At 42.6% G+C, this 17,079-nt stretch overlaps 1 protein-coding gene and 1 long non-coding RNA gene across 2 annotated transcripts; both read left to right on the top strand.

Moving 5' to 3' along the window:
- The first annotated feature begins 2,298 nt into the window (after nucleotides 1-2,298).
- On the top strand, nucleotides 2,299-3,084 carry LOC111391910 (conglutin beta 1-like). The gene is made up of 2 exons (XM_023017190.1): nucleotides 2,299-2,649; nucleotides 2,737-3,084. Exons 1-2 carry the CDS (start codon nucleotides 2,299-2,301, stop codon nucleotides 3,082-3,084), a joined length of 699 nt encoding a protein of 232 aa, XP_022872958.1.
- A 12,110-nt stretch (nucleotides 3,085-15,194) lies between these two features.
- LOC111391916 lies at nucleotides 15,195-16,691 on the top strand. The gene is made up of 2 exons (XR_002702182.1): nucleotides 15,195-15,984; nucleotides 16,164-16,691. It is a non-coding gene; the product is annotated as an uncharacterized LOC111391916 (long non-coding RNA).
- Nucleotides 16,692-17,079: the final 388 nt, after the last annotated feature.

The following is a 17,079-nucleotide window of genomic DNA, read 5'->3' as shown; positions in this document are numbered from 1 at the left end:
TACCACAGTTGTAGTATATATGGAGGAGTCCATTGCAAGAGAATCGCATTCTCTCTCAGATAATCTAGAATTTTATCTTTAAGATATTCCATATCGATCGGATCTTGATGCGAGAATATCTCTACCTATTTGTTTCTCTACTTCCAGTTTGAATCCCTTGAACCTTTCAAGAGTTTCATGATTGAATTTCGTCAAGTATACATGATCATTGATGAAATAAGAGAAACATTACCTAACATCAATTGACATGAGTCCATATGCATCAGTATGCATTAGACAAGTAATTATCCAGACCTTTCTTCTTTTCAGGTAAAAGAAGATTTGGTCATTGTACTATACATGCATTGATCCCAAGTATACATCTCTATGTAACTTTGAAATTGCATTTCATCTATATGACAAAGTCCGCCATGCCAGATCTAGGCAATAATTAGATTATCGCATTTATGTCTTATAATTTTTATACTAATTATAGAATCGTTAGTATTTAGAATATAAATGTTATTTTGTAACTTACCATAACTATTAAGATTTTAATCAAGATAAGCAGGAACAACAATTATCCTTAACATTAAAATAGTTCATGTCTGAACATCAAATTCATTTTAATGTTCCAGCTATGCTAGGTACAAAGTAACATTTCTCCAATTCCATTACTAAGCCAAAAGGCAACTATAAGAAGTATGCTCCTACAGGCAATACGACAACCTTTGCTCATGTTCAACGTGTAGGTTAACTTCTCCCTATTGCAGTAGACTACTTCTATTTAGTTTATCCATATTTGTATAAATATGAGATCTATATCTGGTATCAAATACTTAAGAAACTCATAAAGTATACGTAAGCCATGCAATATTTCTTCCAATGACCTTTCATTTTATAACGAAGACAAGAGTCATTAGATTTGGTATTGTCCTTTGCTCAAACTGTCTTAACCATATTGAATGCTTTCTCAAAGCTCCTTTAGATTTTCTCTTAACACTCTTAGAGAAATCAATGGTTTGTCCACTACTAACTTTGATAAAGGGTTTACCTAAGCGTGTTAAGCAACTTAATGAGTATGCATTCGAGTTTATTCATATCATAATTCATAATTAGCATGAATAACTTTATGAAAGAGATTGCAGAGCTAAGTCAATACTTAGTTCATAGTTAATGATTGAACTCAATTGAGACACTTCTCATGTCAATCATCTTCAGTACATGATGATTGACTGGAAATTCTTTTGTCACTTTGCATCGGTATAGTTGTTTGGAAGTCTCATATCCTTCCACACATGATTATTATCATACAACTCTTTGAAATGAAAAATCATGTGTTAACATTTTAGCATCTGTACTCTCATGTTGCTTTTGTAACTCAGGTGATATAATTGCAACTATCACATACGTTGCAGTACTATTGTCATCATTGCGTTTATTATAGCAACCACTTCTTTCTTGACCAAGTCATCAACAGATGTCTCTAGAAATGACTACTCAAGGACATAATCAATTTTCTCATGGTTGAGAACAATTCTTAGATTGCAGTGCCAATAAAAAAAAAATTAAATTTAGTCGTTGGCATCCAGTATGCCATTCAAAAAATATGGTTACTCCAGATTTAATATAAATGTAAATGACGAAAAGAACAAGAATAATATATAAAGTGCATCAATTAATTTAACATGGACTTTTATTAAATAATTATGTTCCCACTGTTTAACTAAAATTTATGACCCTCTTACATAAATTTATGGAGTCCATACTTGACTCCCAGTGGGCTAATGCAAGAATTAATATAAGGCTAAATACTCTCCCATGTAATATAAGAATTAATACAAAGGCTAATACAAGAATTAATATAAGAAACCATACTTTACTCAACTCTCTCTTTCTTATTATCTTACAACACAAACAAGTTCATACATATTTAGATACACATTCACAAACACCGATTGGTAATTATTGTACAATCGATCCGCAAACAATCCCGTCAAATTTTGAACGTTCTCGTCCCGCGTCGTTGAGCTACTCTCATGTCCTTGATCTTTCTGTTTAGACCGTCCACATGTCTAAGCATGTTGGACATTCGCTTATGCGTGCACGGGTGGGTCAGGCATCTGTTGGCAACATTTTTTGAGGTCAACAGATTGGCGTCGTCTGTGAGAAACCATACCATAACCACGAACAACCTTGTGGTGAAAGCTTATTAAAGAGGAGCATTTGGGCACCCCCTTGAAAAAGGATTTGTTCTTGAAAAAGAACAAGAGAAAGCCCCACGACTTAGCAAAATTTGAAGGGTAAGACGCAAAGAAGATGAGTCCGAATGAAGATACACCCCCTAGGAGGGTAAGAGAAAATGCTTATGTACCCCCTCCAGCAGTTGCCTCAGCAACTCGACATAGACACCACCACAACCACATAATAGGTGAAATGCGTGCGATGGTCCAGCTATCAAGAGAAATGGCCGTCGTGGCAGCTAATATAAGGGACATTGCTAGCCAAAACATGGATATTAGGGAACTTATGGCTCAAATACAGGGCCAGGGAGACTTCCCTAATCCTCCATACGCCCCTCAAGGGCACTACCAGCAAGAAGATGAAGTTCAAAACTGTAGGGCTACCTCGTCGGACTATAGCCAAGGTAGGAGCCCATTTGAAAGGGAAGTAGAAGTTGATGTTTCCTCCAACTACGCTTCTGGCCAACCTACCGAGGTCTCTTTAAACCATGATAACTTTCCACCTCCGCATGAGCAACTACAAAGAAATAGGAGGTCTGGCAGTGTATTTGACAGAATTAGCCCTGCTGAACCGAGACTCAGACAACAACAACATCATGAGCCTTGGACAAGGCTACCGCTTCCACCTCCATCTCGAATGCCTCAACAGCTGGAAGAAAGGCATGAAAATGCCCCCCGTGCTACTCTGCCTAGAAATAGGCGCCAAAGGAGGGAGGAAGAGGCTAGGAACCGTTCCAGAACCTCTCACCAACAACTAAGGTATGAGGCCGATGAAAACGATTCAGATGAGCAGCAGAGGTCCTGTGACTTGGACGATGACGATGAAAACATGCCATTCTCAAGAGAACTAAGGAGCGCTTAGGTCCCGAACCACTATGTTATGCCAAAGATACCAAAGTATGATGGAAGAGGCGACCCAGAGAAGCACCTGAATGCTTACAAAACTCACATGAGCCTAAGGTACGCCACCCCAACTATGAAATGCAGAGCTTTCTATTTAACACTTAGCAGAGCAGCTGAAATTTGGTATAGTAGGTTTACCACCTGGGAGCATAAGAAGTTGGCCCAAATTCAAGACGACCTTCTTGAAGAGGTTCGCTGTACGCAAAGAGGGAGAGGCCCCCATCCAACTTCTCCAAGACATGAGATAGGCCCATGGGGAGTCCCTAAAGAGCTTCCTATCACGCTTCACCGATGAGATGGCATATTGTGTGCAAGTCACCGATTGTGAGGCATTATCTACATTTAGAGGAGGTCTGAACATGAACACCCTGTTCTGGAGGGACGTGCAAAATCAAGACCTCACCACCTATGATGCCCTACTCGAGATGATGAGATGGGAGATCATCAATGAAAAATTGATTGAGCATAGGAACAGGGCAAATAGAGGCCTCCCACCTCCTCAAAGGCAGCGTACTAGAGGGCCGACCTCCCACTTGATGGACTACCAAATGAACCAAGCTGGTAATGAGAGTTCTGGGCAAGCACTTGCCACCACCACTCTTAACGCCGTTCCTACATTAGCATATAAGGATATCAACCCAGTCACTGACACCCAGTAGATGGGAACTCCAAAAGGATCCCGTAGGAGGAGAGGCCGAGAGTGGGGTTCGGGACCTAGAAATAGGTCAAATCAGAACCCACCTAGATACTGTACATACCACCGGTCCTATGGACATGACACAGCAGATTGTCGAGAATATGCTCATCACTCCCTGTAGGAACCCCCTAGGGACTGAAATGAATCGTCTCAGATGAACAGGCCCCCCGCCTAGGTACGATAACCGACATGGGCGTGAAGGGGCTGCTCCTCGTCAAAAGGATGTTTCTCCGCGACGAAGGAGCGTGATGCAGAGAAGCCCAGGGAAGGGCGTAGACACTGAAGAAATCGACAAGCTCAGGATGAGGCCCCTATCCACGAGCTGGATACCATTTTTGGAGGCCCATATGTAGCTGGTGAAACGCGGAACGCTAAATGGAATTATGCCCGTGAGGCCAAGCGCCCCCCGCTTACCAGCTATATTGTGGGCCACAATTCTCGAAGGAATCAAGTTCCACCGATTGTCTTCACCCAGGAGGACATTGAAGGGATTCGCTGCCCTCACTGCGATGCACTTGTGGTAAGAACAGTCATAGCTCGGAATGGGCTCAAACGAATGTTAGTTGACAATGGTAGCTCCGTCAACATTCTATTCGGATCCACCTTTAACAAGATGATACTGGACCATGAGTTAACATCCACCACCACCACTCCTTTGTATGAATTTACCAGAGATAGCATCACTCCGAGAGGAAAAATCACACTCGCAGTAGAGATGGGGGAGTCTCCCCAAACCACAATGAACTTCATGGAATTCTTTGTTGTCAATAGTCGATCGGCCTACCACGGAGTATTGGGTAGGCCAGACCTAAAGGAATTAGGAGCCGTCACCTCCATCCACCATCTATATATGAAGTTCCCGATGGAAAATGGGGTGGCAACGGTGAGATACGACCAAAGAGGTTCAAGAGAGTGTTATCTAAGTTACATCAAAAAGGTAGAGCCCCGGGACGTCCATGTGATTATCGCCGACATAGTCATGGTTGATGTCCCAGTGATGCTCCCATCGAGCCGAAAGATGTCAAAATGATTGATGTGCCACCCAATCCAGAGGTATTGGTCCACCAATGAGGTTGATCCCTGCATAATTGAACACGAACTTCAAGCATCCCCAACTGAGGAACTTGAAAGCTTCTCGACGGACTCCCGAGACCCATCCAAATTGTTGAAGGTGAGCAAGGGCTTGTCCAACACTTTGAAAGAAAAGCTCAAGGATTTCCTAACTAAGAACCTCGGTATCTTTGCTTGGAGGCATAAGGACATGGTAGGCATAGACCCCAAGGTCAGTTGCCACCACGTGAAAATTGATCCTAAGGTTGCCCCGCATAGACAAAAAAGAAGAGCCCTCAATCCTGAGAGGTACGAGGCCTTGAAGAAAGAAGTTCAGAAGCTCATTCAAAATGGCTTCATCAAGGAGGCCAACTATCCGAGGTAGGTCTCCAATCCAGTTTTAGTGAAGAAACACAACGGCAAGTGGATGGTGTGCATCGATTTTACTAACCTCAACAGAGCTTGCCCGAAGGACAGCTTTCCACTTCCAAGGATTGACAAACCGGTAGACTCTACGGCTGGGCACGAGTTATTGAGTTTCATGGACGCATACTCCGGCTATAACCAAATTCTCATGCACCTGGTCGATGAAGAACACACATCTTTCATCACAGACCGAGGCCTTCACTGCTACAAGATGATGCCCTTCGAGTTGAAAAAGGTTGGAGGAACATATCAAAGGCTCGTCAACAAAATGTTTGTGGACCTCATCAACAAGACAATGGAGGTCTACGTAGACGACATGCTGGTAAAGAGTTTGGAATCTGGAGACCACATAACACATCTCAATAGCACTTTCCAAATCTTGAGAAGATATAGGATGAGGTCAATCACCTCAAGTGCGCCTTCGGAATGGCCTCCGGCAAATTCTTAGGATACATGGTCAACCAACGCGGTATCGAGGCCAACCCTGAGAAAATTGAGTCCCTTTGCAAGATGAGGTCCCCTCAAAAGCCAAAGAAGGTACAAAGCTTGACTGGTCAAGTTGTCGTGCTTAGCCGTTTCGTCTCCAAAGCTACAGACAAATGCCTCCCATTTTTCAAAGTGTTAAAAGTTAGGAAGAAGTTCCAATGGAATGAGGAATGTGAAGAGGCCTTCTAGGGCCTGAAAAGGCACTTAGGGTAGTCCCCCTTCCTCTCCAAACCGAAGCCCAGTGAAATTCTACAGCTGTATTTAGCCGTCTCTAGTGAGGCCATTAGTGCGGTTCTAATCCGAGAAGAGGGGACCACCCAACTCCTCGTTTACTATACAAGTAAAGCACTCTTATCGTCAAAAACCCGCTACCCCGATATGGAGAAGCTCGCTTTGGCATTGATCACGGCCTCCAGAAAGTTGAGACCCTACTTCCAAGCCCACACCATCCATGTGCTGACAAACTTTCTCATAAGGCAGGTACTCTAAAAGCTCGATGCCTTAGAAAGATTATTGAAATGGGCGGTGGAGCTAAGTGAATTTGACCTTATGTTCAAGGCTAGGGCAGCCATCAAGGGCCAAGCCTTGGATGACTTTGAGGCAGAATTTTCCAACTTACCCGAGGTAGATGAAATCATGGAACAAGCCGAGCCCCCTACGTGGAACTTATTCGTTGATGGGTCGGCTCGGGACGCCGGCTCAGGTGCCGGAGTTGTCCTCCTCAGCCCGGAAGGTCACAAGTTGAACTCGACAGTGAGGTTTGGGTTCAAGGCCACCAACAATGTGGCAGAATACGAGGCACTTCGTGCAGGCCTCAAGTTAGCCAGAGAAATGTAATTAAAGAGACTACTCATCAGTAGTGACTCCCAACTGGTTGTCAGCTAGGTAAATTGTAACTTCTCAGCCAGGGACAAAACAATGGCCTCCTACTTGAAAATGGTGATGAACCTCATCCCATCCTTTGAAAAGTTTGAGTTGATCCAGATCCCCCGCATCGAAAATGCACATGCGGATGCACTCTCCAAACTTGCAAGCAGCAAGGATTCCGAACTACTCACAATAGTTCCTATAGAGCACCTCCTCATGCCGTCGACCGAAGCCCCCAATGCGATGTGGGTCACTGGGACTCCTACCTGGATGCAGCCCATCGTGGCATACCTCAAGGACCAGGTACTTCCCACTAACAAGCATGAGGCCTACAAGCTAAGGAGGAGGTCAGCCCATTTCCTCTTCATTGATGATGTACTCTTTAAGAGGAGCTTCTCCTCTCTACTCTTACGATGTGTCGGAGGAGAAGAGGCTACCTACAAATTAAGAGAAGTCCATGAGGGTGTGTGCGGCAACAACTCTAGAGGTCTATCTTTGGCACAAAAAATACTGAGGCAAGGGTACTACTGGCCTACTTTGAAAAGGGACGCCCTCGAGCTTGTACGAAAATGTGACAAATGCCAACGATTCGCTCCTATCCAAAGAAAATCATGGCAAGATTTGACCACGGTCTCCAGCCCTTGGCCTTTCTCGAAGTGGGGTGTGGACCTCATAGGTCCTCTACCAAAAGGCAGAGGAGGTGCGAGCTTTGTAATTGTGGCTATTGATTGCTTCACGAAGTAGGTTGAAACTGAACCCCTAGCAAAAATTACAGAAGCCAACACTTCCAAGGTCTTGTGGAAGAATATCATATGCCAGTTCGAGATTCCCTACTCGATCGTCTCAGACAATGGTAGACAGTTTGACAACAAGAAGGTCAGAAGTCTGTGTGAAGAACTTGGCATCAAGAAGCACTTCTCTACGCCTCACCACCCACAAGCAAATGGCTAGGTTGAGGCAGTGAACGAGACAATCAAGCACGTCTTGAAAAGGAAGCTTGATGTGTCAAAAGGGGGCCTGGGTGGATGAGCTGCCACAGGTTCTTTGGACAATTCGAACCACTACGAGGATCCCAACAGGGGAAACACCTTTCCTCATGGTATATGGGACTAAGGCGATGAGCCTCGTCGAGGTCAAACTTCCATCCCCACGACGTCTACATTTCAGTGAGATAAACAAACGATGAGCTTCGCAGGTGTGACCTCGACTTCATTGAGGAAAGGAGAGATGAGGCCCAGCGTATATCAAAGAAAGATGACGAAGTACTTCAACTCAAAGGTAAATAAGAGGTCATTTCGAATCAACGACCTGGTCCTTAGGAGAGTCTTCCTCTCCTTAAAGGAACCTAGCACCAGTTCCCTAGGAACGAATTGGGAAGGTTCATATAAAATCAGAGAGGAGATCTGACCCGGGACTTACTGGATTGAAGACATGGACGGCAAGGCACAACCCCGTCCATGAAACATTGAGCACCTCCGAATCTATTATCAATGAATGTACTACCTCGCTGGATGATCTTTCCCAACTTATGCAACATTTCCATGTTTCAATAAAATTATCCATGATTGAATTCACGTGTCGCATTACATCATCACCTCGGAGGAGAGGCTAGCGTCCCATCTCTGGGCCACCTCGTTTGACTCTGAGGCTCATGCACTTGCCTCCCTTTGGCGAGGCTGAACACCACTGGGAGAAGCCTCAACATGACTGAACCATCCACCATATTGGGAAGCGTCGTCACCTCGGAGGAGAGACCAGCGTCCCATCTCAGGGCCAGCTTGTTTGACTCTGAGGTGCATGCACTTACCTCCCTTTGGCGAGGCTGAACGCCACTGGAAGAAGCCTCAGTATGGCTGAATCATCCACCATGTTGGGAAGTGTCCTCACCTTGGAGGAGAGGCCAGCGTCCCATCTCTAGGCCACCTCGTTTGACTCTGAGGTGCATGCACTTGTCTCCCTTTGGTGAGGCTGAACGCCACTGGGAGAAGTCTCAGCATGGCTGAACCATCCACCATGTTGGGAAGCGTCGTCACCTCGGAGGAGAGGCCAGTGTCCCATCTCTAGGCTATCTCGCTTGAACTCCGAGGTGCATGCACTTAACTACCTTTTGAATCAGACAGCAATATTCCCAGTTCGGTTGAAACACGGTCCAGTTAGAATCCATTCAGGTTACAGTTATTAAGTTTAAGTACAATTCATTTGCTAAAGTCCAATATTGGTCATGGCTCGTGAGGCTTGCGTACAATTTACTTGCTCAAGTGATTGGAGTTAGGATACTAAGTTAAAGTTATTTAGTTCTTCAATCAACATTAAGTTCAATTGCTTGACGAGGCCAATGCACTTAGAAGAAAAACAACATTGAATGAAAGAAGATATTATATTGATTTTCAATCAAGATTACAAAAAGAGGGCCTGAGGCCAGTACATCAGAAATAACTGAAAAGAAAACTATCCTAAGCCTGGGACGACGATGGAGGTGCCTCAACAGCCGGGACCTCCGCAGCTTGAGCATCAGAAACTCCTTCTTCTGCCTCTGCTACTTCATCTCCAACCGCTTCATCAGCTGGGGTTTGAGGCACTTCATCCACAAACTCCGACCTTAGCTGTGACAGGTCTTGATTTGGGTAGAGTTCCTCAACCCTCTCCATCATCTCGGCATAGGCATAATTTCTCCAGTAGGTGCTAAAGCTCTTGTATTCCTCGGTATTGTGGAAGTTGACAATGTAGACTTTTACCGCCTCATCCCTCGCCACATTGGCCTCCTCCATTGCCTTGGCCGCATCATCAACATACCACTTTATGTGGCCCTCCAAGAACTTGTACTCATCTTGGGCCCCAGCTAGCTCCAAGTTTGCCTTCTCCAAGGCTACGGAAGTTACCTTCTGGTGGTCATTGGAAACCTCCACTTTCTTAGTCAAGGAGGCCACCTCGCACTGGGACTCATACACCTCCTTCTTCAACGCCTCGATCTGAGCCAAGGCAGACTCCAGCTTGGCCGCATCTTCAAATTTTTTGGCCCTCCCTCCCTTTGACCTGGCTCTAGCTCCCTTGAGCTCCTCTACAAAGGAGGCCATCTTCTTCTTCGAGGATTGGGCCCTTGTTTGAAAGTCAGTAAGGGCCTTCTTGCACTCCAGTACGAGGCCAAAGGTCCTCACACTTTGGCTCACGAGGACCCTTGTCAAGTCTGTAGCGTCACATGAGGAAGCATGCAACTGCCACCGATACGTCCAGAATTTGTAGAAGCTTTCTGTCGCACTTCAGATCTCAGGTGGCAGAGCCTCCACCAAAGCTGGAGCCAGAACCTCCTCCCTTCTGAAAAGAAAGCTCGAAGACTTCTCCTGCACCCTCGCAGGCCTCTGCTTGGCGGCCTCATCCTTAGCCGCCTCAGCTGCCCTCTTCACAGCCTCTTCCTTGGCCTCCTCAGCCTCAGTTCATCGAACCATTTCAATCTTTACCGCTTTCGAGGCGGCTGCAAGGAGTTTCGACTGAGGGACTTCTTTGCTTTCATAGGACACAGAGGTCCCGAACTTTCCTGATGAGCTGGTGACGTGCACCAGCTTCCTCTTCTTCTACTCCTCGGGGACCTTTTTCTTTTCCCGAGGCTCTTTGGCTTTCTCTGACCTCTGTAGAGTCCCCTCCTCAGGATCCCTTGAACTGCTATCCTTGGAGAGGCGCTCAACCTTGTCCCGCACCTCTTTGGCGCCAGTCGACCTCGACTTCAAGGGCCTCGCCTTTATAGTGGATGTGGCCCTAAGTATAGAGGCCATGTCAGGGGCTAGGTATTCCCTCCTCTTGAACTTGTCTACAAAACATGTCAATGCATCAGTATCAAAACAGAAAGCATGAAATACACAAGTATAGGAGCTTCTTACCCTTGGAGGCCATTAGTTCAAAATCAAAGAAGTAGCGACTTCGGTCGATGAGGTGGTTGAAGTGGTGAAACTTCAGAGGTCTCTTGTAAATGTCCTCTATCACCTCAAACTCCTCCTTACAACGCAAACCTCATACTGCTATCTACAAAGGAAGCCTCAATAGTTAGAAAAAGAAATTTGAATACAGAATGCAAACTACTTAGACTGGGAGACTCACGAGCTTTGTAGTACTGGGTCGGTACTGTCAAGCCAGGGTTGTGTCTCCCTCCACCGCCTGCCACCTGCCTCTCACCCAGAACCATAACTCCTTCTACCCTTTAATGGAAGAAGGCAGCCTCACCACAAATGGTGCATGAGCCCCTAAGGAGTTAAGTAATACCACCCCTTGACTCCTTACCTATTACCCTAGGCTGGAATAGGGTTATGAAGACGTAGAGAGTCATGTCCTCCCCAAGTGACACTTCCATCCATAGGACGTACGAGCCAACCAACTGGCTCCACCCATTTAGCAGAACTTGGGTCGGCGACAACATAAAGTTCCTCAGCACCGCTCTGAAGAAGGGGTGCAGAGAAAGACGCATACCTTAAACAGGTACTCGCTCACCACCACTCATCCAGGCATCAGATAGCAGGCTCGCTCATGGGCATCGGGTACTAACATCTCTACATAATGAGGTACACATTACCTCTCCCTAATCTCCCCTAGCCTCTTCCCTGTCATATTCGAAGGGACTTTAGACACCCCCACTCTACACTATAGTCTACTGCCTCCTTGGTCATAGCATACTGCTCAACCTCGGAGTTCCCCCTATAACTAGCCACCTGACTGAATGACGCCACAGTGACCAATTCCCTACCTAAGGTGGACTCCATTTCAAAAAACGACTAAGAACGCAATACAAGGGATTTTCTATGAAAATACCTACGGGAATAACTACACCGATGGAATGGTGCCGGAAAATAAGGGAACAAAGAGCTTCAACGCCCAAAAACTTAAGCTTTGGAAGACAAGTCAGATTGCAAAGGTAGAAAATCAAAAAAATGGGGGTCCCTCGCCTTTTATAAAGGGCCAGGACGAATCTCAACCGTCTGATCAAAGCCCATCCAATTTGGACCCTTCATTCTAAATCAAATCCGAGGCGTAGAAGTCAAATGGTTTTTCAAACCTACGCCTCAGATTTAAGCGTGTCTCCCACACACCTCCCCTAACGCGTCTGCCTCTAGAGGCTCCAGCTGTTCTCATGATTATGTCTTTAATTCGACGGCAGCAGACGCCTTGGAAGTTGCAACGGGTCAACCATCTTTCCTCGAAAATATGCGTAAAACATCAAATTATTGGCACAACTGCTGATGAACAATTATTGTCAATGTGCCTCAGACTTCAGCTATCAAGCCTCGCAAGTTCGGTCTTCCAACCACCTCAGCTTCTTCTTTATCATTCAGCCGTCAACCCTCGCAGGTTCGATTTCCCAACCACCTCAGCTTTCTCTTCATCATTTAGTCATCAAGCCTAAAAGGTTCGATTTTTCAACCACCTCGACTTCATCGTTCTCATCACTCCTCGACAACAGCACATCTCTAACTCCAACCATGACATAAATATCTATACTTGGACTTGTGGGATTATTATTTAGGGTACAAAAAATTTCAAAAATTTCTTTCAACTTAACTGGCTGGCTTTACTTCATCAAAGTCCTCGCATTACATAAATGACTATATTTGGACTTAGGGGACTATTGTTATGTGTTTACACATTTGGGCAACCCACCGGGGCCCATAGCCAACTCATGCCGAACCACGTGGCACTCAAGTTGAGGTGATTTGCATAGCGAAGGCCTAAAAACGAGGTCCATAGAAGCCTAGGCCCATATATACCGAGGCCTATCCATCTTTGCCTCTTGAGGAGCTTCTGTAGCCATATGTCGAGGCCCTTTGAAGGTGGACGAGGCCCTGTTGGCCGAAGCTCTGTAGCCGAGGTAGCAGTCTCCGAATCACAAAGCAGCATCCTCCATAGACACTTCTCCTAAAAGATCCTCTGCACAAAGATCTTACTAGAATGATTGATAGGACGTTTGTCATGAGTGTAAATGTTAAGTCTTGTCACTAGTAGAGGTGGCTCCGTCAATCAATAAATGTATAGCAGGCTAGGTGCGGCTGATGCCTACAATTTGACATGTAAATTAACCGGATGAAGCCATGTATACCCCGAACCAAAGGTCACGTTCTAACTTGTGACACTATAAATACTCCCCCAGGAACCCCATACAAAGGCTAATGCAAGAATCAATACAAGAAATCATATTTTACTCAACTCTCTCTTTCTTATTATTTTACAACACAAACGAGTTCATACATATTTAGATACACATTTACAAACACCGATTGGTAATTATTGTACAATCGGTCCGCGAACAATCCCGCCGGATTTCGAATGTTCCCGTCCTGTGCCGTTGAGCTACTCCCACGCCCTTGATCTTTTCGTTTAGACCGTCCACGTGTCTTCGCGTGTTGGACTTTCGCTCAAACGTGTGCGGATGGATCCGGTATCTGTTGGCAACAATTTTTGAGGTCAACAATCACTATTTTTAATTTTTTTCTATTCATTAAGTAATTTAATCTTGGAAAGATTTCCTCTACCATTTGATTTCAGAAATGTCCACATCTAAGGCAGCTAACCCAGATGCTGTGTTCGAAGATTTTATTAGATGGCAGTGAGATTGAAATCTCTCAAACTAGTGCAGCAGAGGGGTAAAGAATAAGTGGCCTCGTCGAGGAAGGCTGTCCAAGAGAATGTCCGAGTATGGGAGTTCTTGGAGAAAAGTTTGGAATGAGACCCTAGCTTTGGAAGCTTCTAAACAGAAGCGATTTCTAGATTCGAATTGAGAAGGAGAAAAGGTAAATTTTTGATACTGGGATTCCTCGTCTTCCTCGTAAACTCGCATCGAACTCATCTGTACTGTTTGGGGGTAGAATGGTTGAGAGATTTGGAGGATAATTCTACATGGGCAGTTACAATGGTGAACAGCTAAACAAAACTATTCCGTGTGTTGCGAGATGAGGTTTGGTACAAACTTTTTAGTGAAGTAAATTATCTCTCTCTCTTTAGCTTTCATTATATAGAGAAAAACGAAAGTACAAATATGGAAATATAATAAATCCAATTTTCCTCTTGCCTAATTCACGTAATTCTAATTTATTTGTTTCCTTAACACTGAAACTGTTGAAATGAAAAAAAAAAATAAAAATTGCAATTTAAGTGTAGATGCAATATAGTAAAGGCCAAAACTAGACAAAACTATTCTGTGAAACTGCCAAAAAGAAAAAAGGAAGAAGCAGGGAAACGAGACTTCATGAGTTCAAGGACTTGTGAATGCAATGACAAATGGAAATACTCAACGTCTTTTAGAGTCAACGGCTGTCTTTTGCAAGTTAAATTACGTGTGGTAACGATTTTCATGTTCTCCGTATTAATCGACTTTTTTGATGTTTTTATTGAAATAAATAGGAAATCTCTCAGAAAGAAATTTTCAATTTTTGAATGAAGGGTAATTATATTACTACCCCACAATTTTTAGTATTTTTCTTATTTACTTAAATAGTCTCAAGTAAAATTACATAATTAGCCTAAAATAAATTATTGTTCCACCACAAATAAAAATATTTATTTTTTTCTCCTTTTTTTTTTCAACATTTAATTGTGAATAGTTTTTTTTTTTTTAATCGATAGCGATATTTGCTTTGTTCTACGAAAGCAAAGATAATTTTCTTTTCCTCACAGTAAATGTATTTATATTATATAATATTATTCTATGATGATGGTAATGATGATGATGACTATTAATAATATTATTATTATTATTTATTTTTTTCTTAGTCTGGTGGTTTCATGAATTGAGAATTAATTAGAATAAATAAAGGATCCCCTCTTTCTTATGCTGCCTACGCTTCCGACGCAGAGACACCACCGCCACCATAATGTATTAAATTACTAAAGATTCGTTTTTTTTTTTTTTTTTTTGGGATAAGGTAAGTATATTTACTAAAGATTCATCCACAAGCAATAAAATAAAATAAAAATTAAAGAAGTTGAAAAACACCAACACGACATTAATTGGTAAAGATGAATTTCTTGGGTTTGTTTACACTTATTCGGAGAAAACTGGCTTGCTACATTTGAATTCAATGAATTAAAAATTCAGAGAAGTCTTGGGAAAAAATTATGGAAACTAATTATTGAGGGTAAATGGCCAGTATACCCAAGCCATATATGTTGCAGTTAAATTATTGGGGGTGAATAATGAAAAACTTGTAATGTATCAACACAGCTGGAGATGAAAGCAGAAAGAGAAAAACATATTCTAAGAAAAATATGATAAAGATAAAAGTATATTGGGAGGATGAGTATATCATAATATTGTATTTTTTTTTTGTTTTTATTGTATTAGGAGTAAAAATGTAAATTTGTTTTGATGTATTTATTGAAAATATATTTTAATTCTAGCGTGATTATAATGTGGCATAATAATTAAATTTTGTAGTGGTAATATAATTATCCTTGAATGAATGAGACTGCACTTGTTCGTACTATTTCATTGGGCAATTTGCTGCTTATTCTTACACCTTTATTTTCATATTTTTCTTTGTCTTGCAACTTGTAGGAGGGCAGTATGTATTATTTTCGAATAATTCCTGGTGTACAGTAGAACTCCTACCGAAACTCACATGGTATGTGAGTAAAAAATTGCAAAAAATACCCATTCCACACAATACCCATGTGAGTGTTCTGAAACAGTTTTGCCTCTTGTACAGAAGTCGGGTTCACAAAACCCAGCCAGATAACTCACAAAGCTTGGGTCCCACCAAAATTAAAAATGCCAAAAAATTAACTCACCCACGATTATGAGGTTTTGACAAGTTTCATCTATACACCAAGTGCTTATCTTTCTGGGATTTTTCCGTTCAATCACTCAAAATTTTAACCATCACATCATCTCAAGTTAGGTTCTTCATTAAATCTGGATACCCTGCGACGGCAGCAACTGTTGGAACAAATGGTTTGTACTGCCTTCAGAGACACGCTTAATCAAACATCAATTGGTGATTTAAAGCAGATGACAACTAAAATTGGACAACTGTACCTCAAAATATTAGCTTCTCTGGTGTCTTTGATTCTCTAGGAACTGTGCTCTCTAGGATTTACTAATATTTGTTTATATTTGCAGCATATAATAGATCTGGTGATAGTGATATTATCATATGATTGAAGATGTAAGACGGCTTTGTGTTATTTTTGGACATGTTGAGAAGTTGGTTACATTAGCAGCTTCTATTCATCGCAAGTTTTTGCAGAAGCAATTTTCAGGGATTAATATGACTACTACCAACGAAATATGGGAAGTGGCTCTGTGCAAGGTGACTCCAAGAAGTTAGTTAAGCTGTCACCGCTCAAATTTTTTCTACAGTAAGTATAAGTGCATCTAAATGAACTCCCCTACTGTTCCTAGCTTGAGGTTTCATATCATATCTCAAATGTGCCTTTCCTCGGTCATTTTCAGTTTCACAAACATAAACTTACTACCTAGTTGTTGCTCACTAACAAACCTGAATTATCCTTGTTTTTCAATTTCTGTTCTTTTGTAGTTCAAATCTTTGCTCAAGACAAGTTGACTATCTATCTTGATGTTCTTTATGGCCTCCATTTTTGGTGCTCGAGATACTTTTAATTAGTCACATTTATACTTCCCATTGCCATTTTTCTTGTATTTTCGTCTTCCTTTCCTAGGAGTTGAGGAAAAAGCAAGAAATAAGGGCAGGTGAAAGAGACGTGGTTGCTGGCATGTTTACTCTGCCAACTGCTAACCAGTCATGGAGGAAAGTATTGAGCATGGGTAATCTCCTTTACAGGCATGAACCAATTTTAAGGGAGATAACATTTCCAAACGCGATCGAGTGAGCAAAAGTTATTATTCCGACTCTGCTTCTAAGTTTTATCGATGAAATATAAAAATACAGAATATATGTATGCGAAACTTCAAATGATCTTAGGGTAGCACTTGTAGTTGCCTCTCGACTCTTGTGACTGATAATATTCTCTTGAAACGTGTATGTATGTAGGTATATACATATTATTCTTGCTTCTGCTGCGAATATATTCATGAATTCAAATCTTAACTAGAGAAACAGATTTATGAGATGGAACAATTTATTATTTAGAAAAATCATTATTTAAATAATTCATTTTTCGAATTTTAAGTACTAACATGTTCTTCTCCAATACATTTGATAAAGAAGAGTGACTGTTTATAGATCGTGATGTTTCTGAGGGTGTGAAAGAAAAATTGTAAGGTAAATGTGTCACCAGACATTCGTCGCCTTGCTTAATGTCCCTTGTGGGCCTCGTCCCTAGTTGTTGATGTACTGAATAATCAGAGTCGCAATCAAAATTAGTGGAGTGAATGGTGGTTGGTCGATCAAGGTTTAAGGACATTGGGGCACACACTACTCTAATTCGATCATTCATGTTGCCTTGATTGGATTGATTATCCACTGCGTTAGA

The sequence above is a fragment of the Olea europaea genome, unplaced genomic scaffold (assembly GCF_002742605.1).
Source record: "Olea europaea var. sylvestris unplaced genomic scaffold, O_europaea_v1 scaffold856, whole genome shotgun sequence".
Classification (NCBI taxonomy): Eukaryota; Viridiplantae; Streptophyta; class Magnoliopsida; order Lamiales; family Oleaceae; genus Olea; species Olea europaea.
Note: the sequence above shows the minus strand (reverse complement) of the source record. Positions and strands in the feature narration are given on the sequence as shown.

Coding starts and splice junctions, on each gene's coding strand:
- LOC111391910 (XM_023017190.1), top strand. CDS start 2,299: ATGAGTCCGAATGAAGATACACCCCCTAGGAGGGTAAGAGAAAATGCT. Junction 2,650..2,736: donor GGAGCCCATTTGAAAGGGAA/GTAGAAGTTGAT, acceptor CCTCCGCATGAG/CAACTACAAAGAAATAGGAG.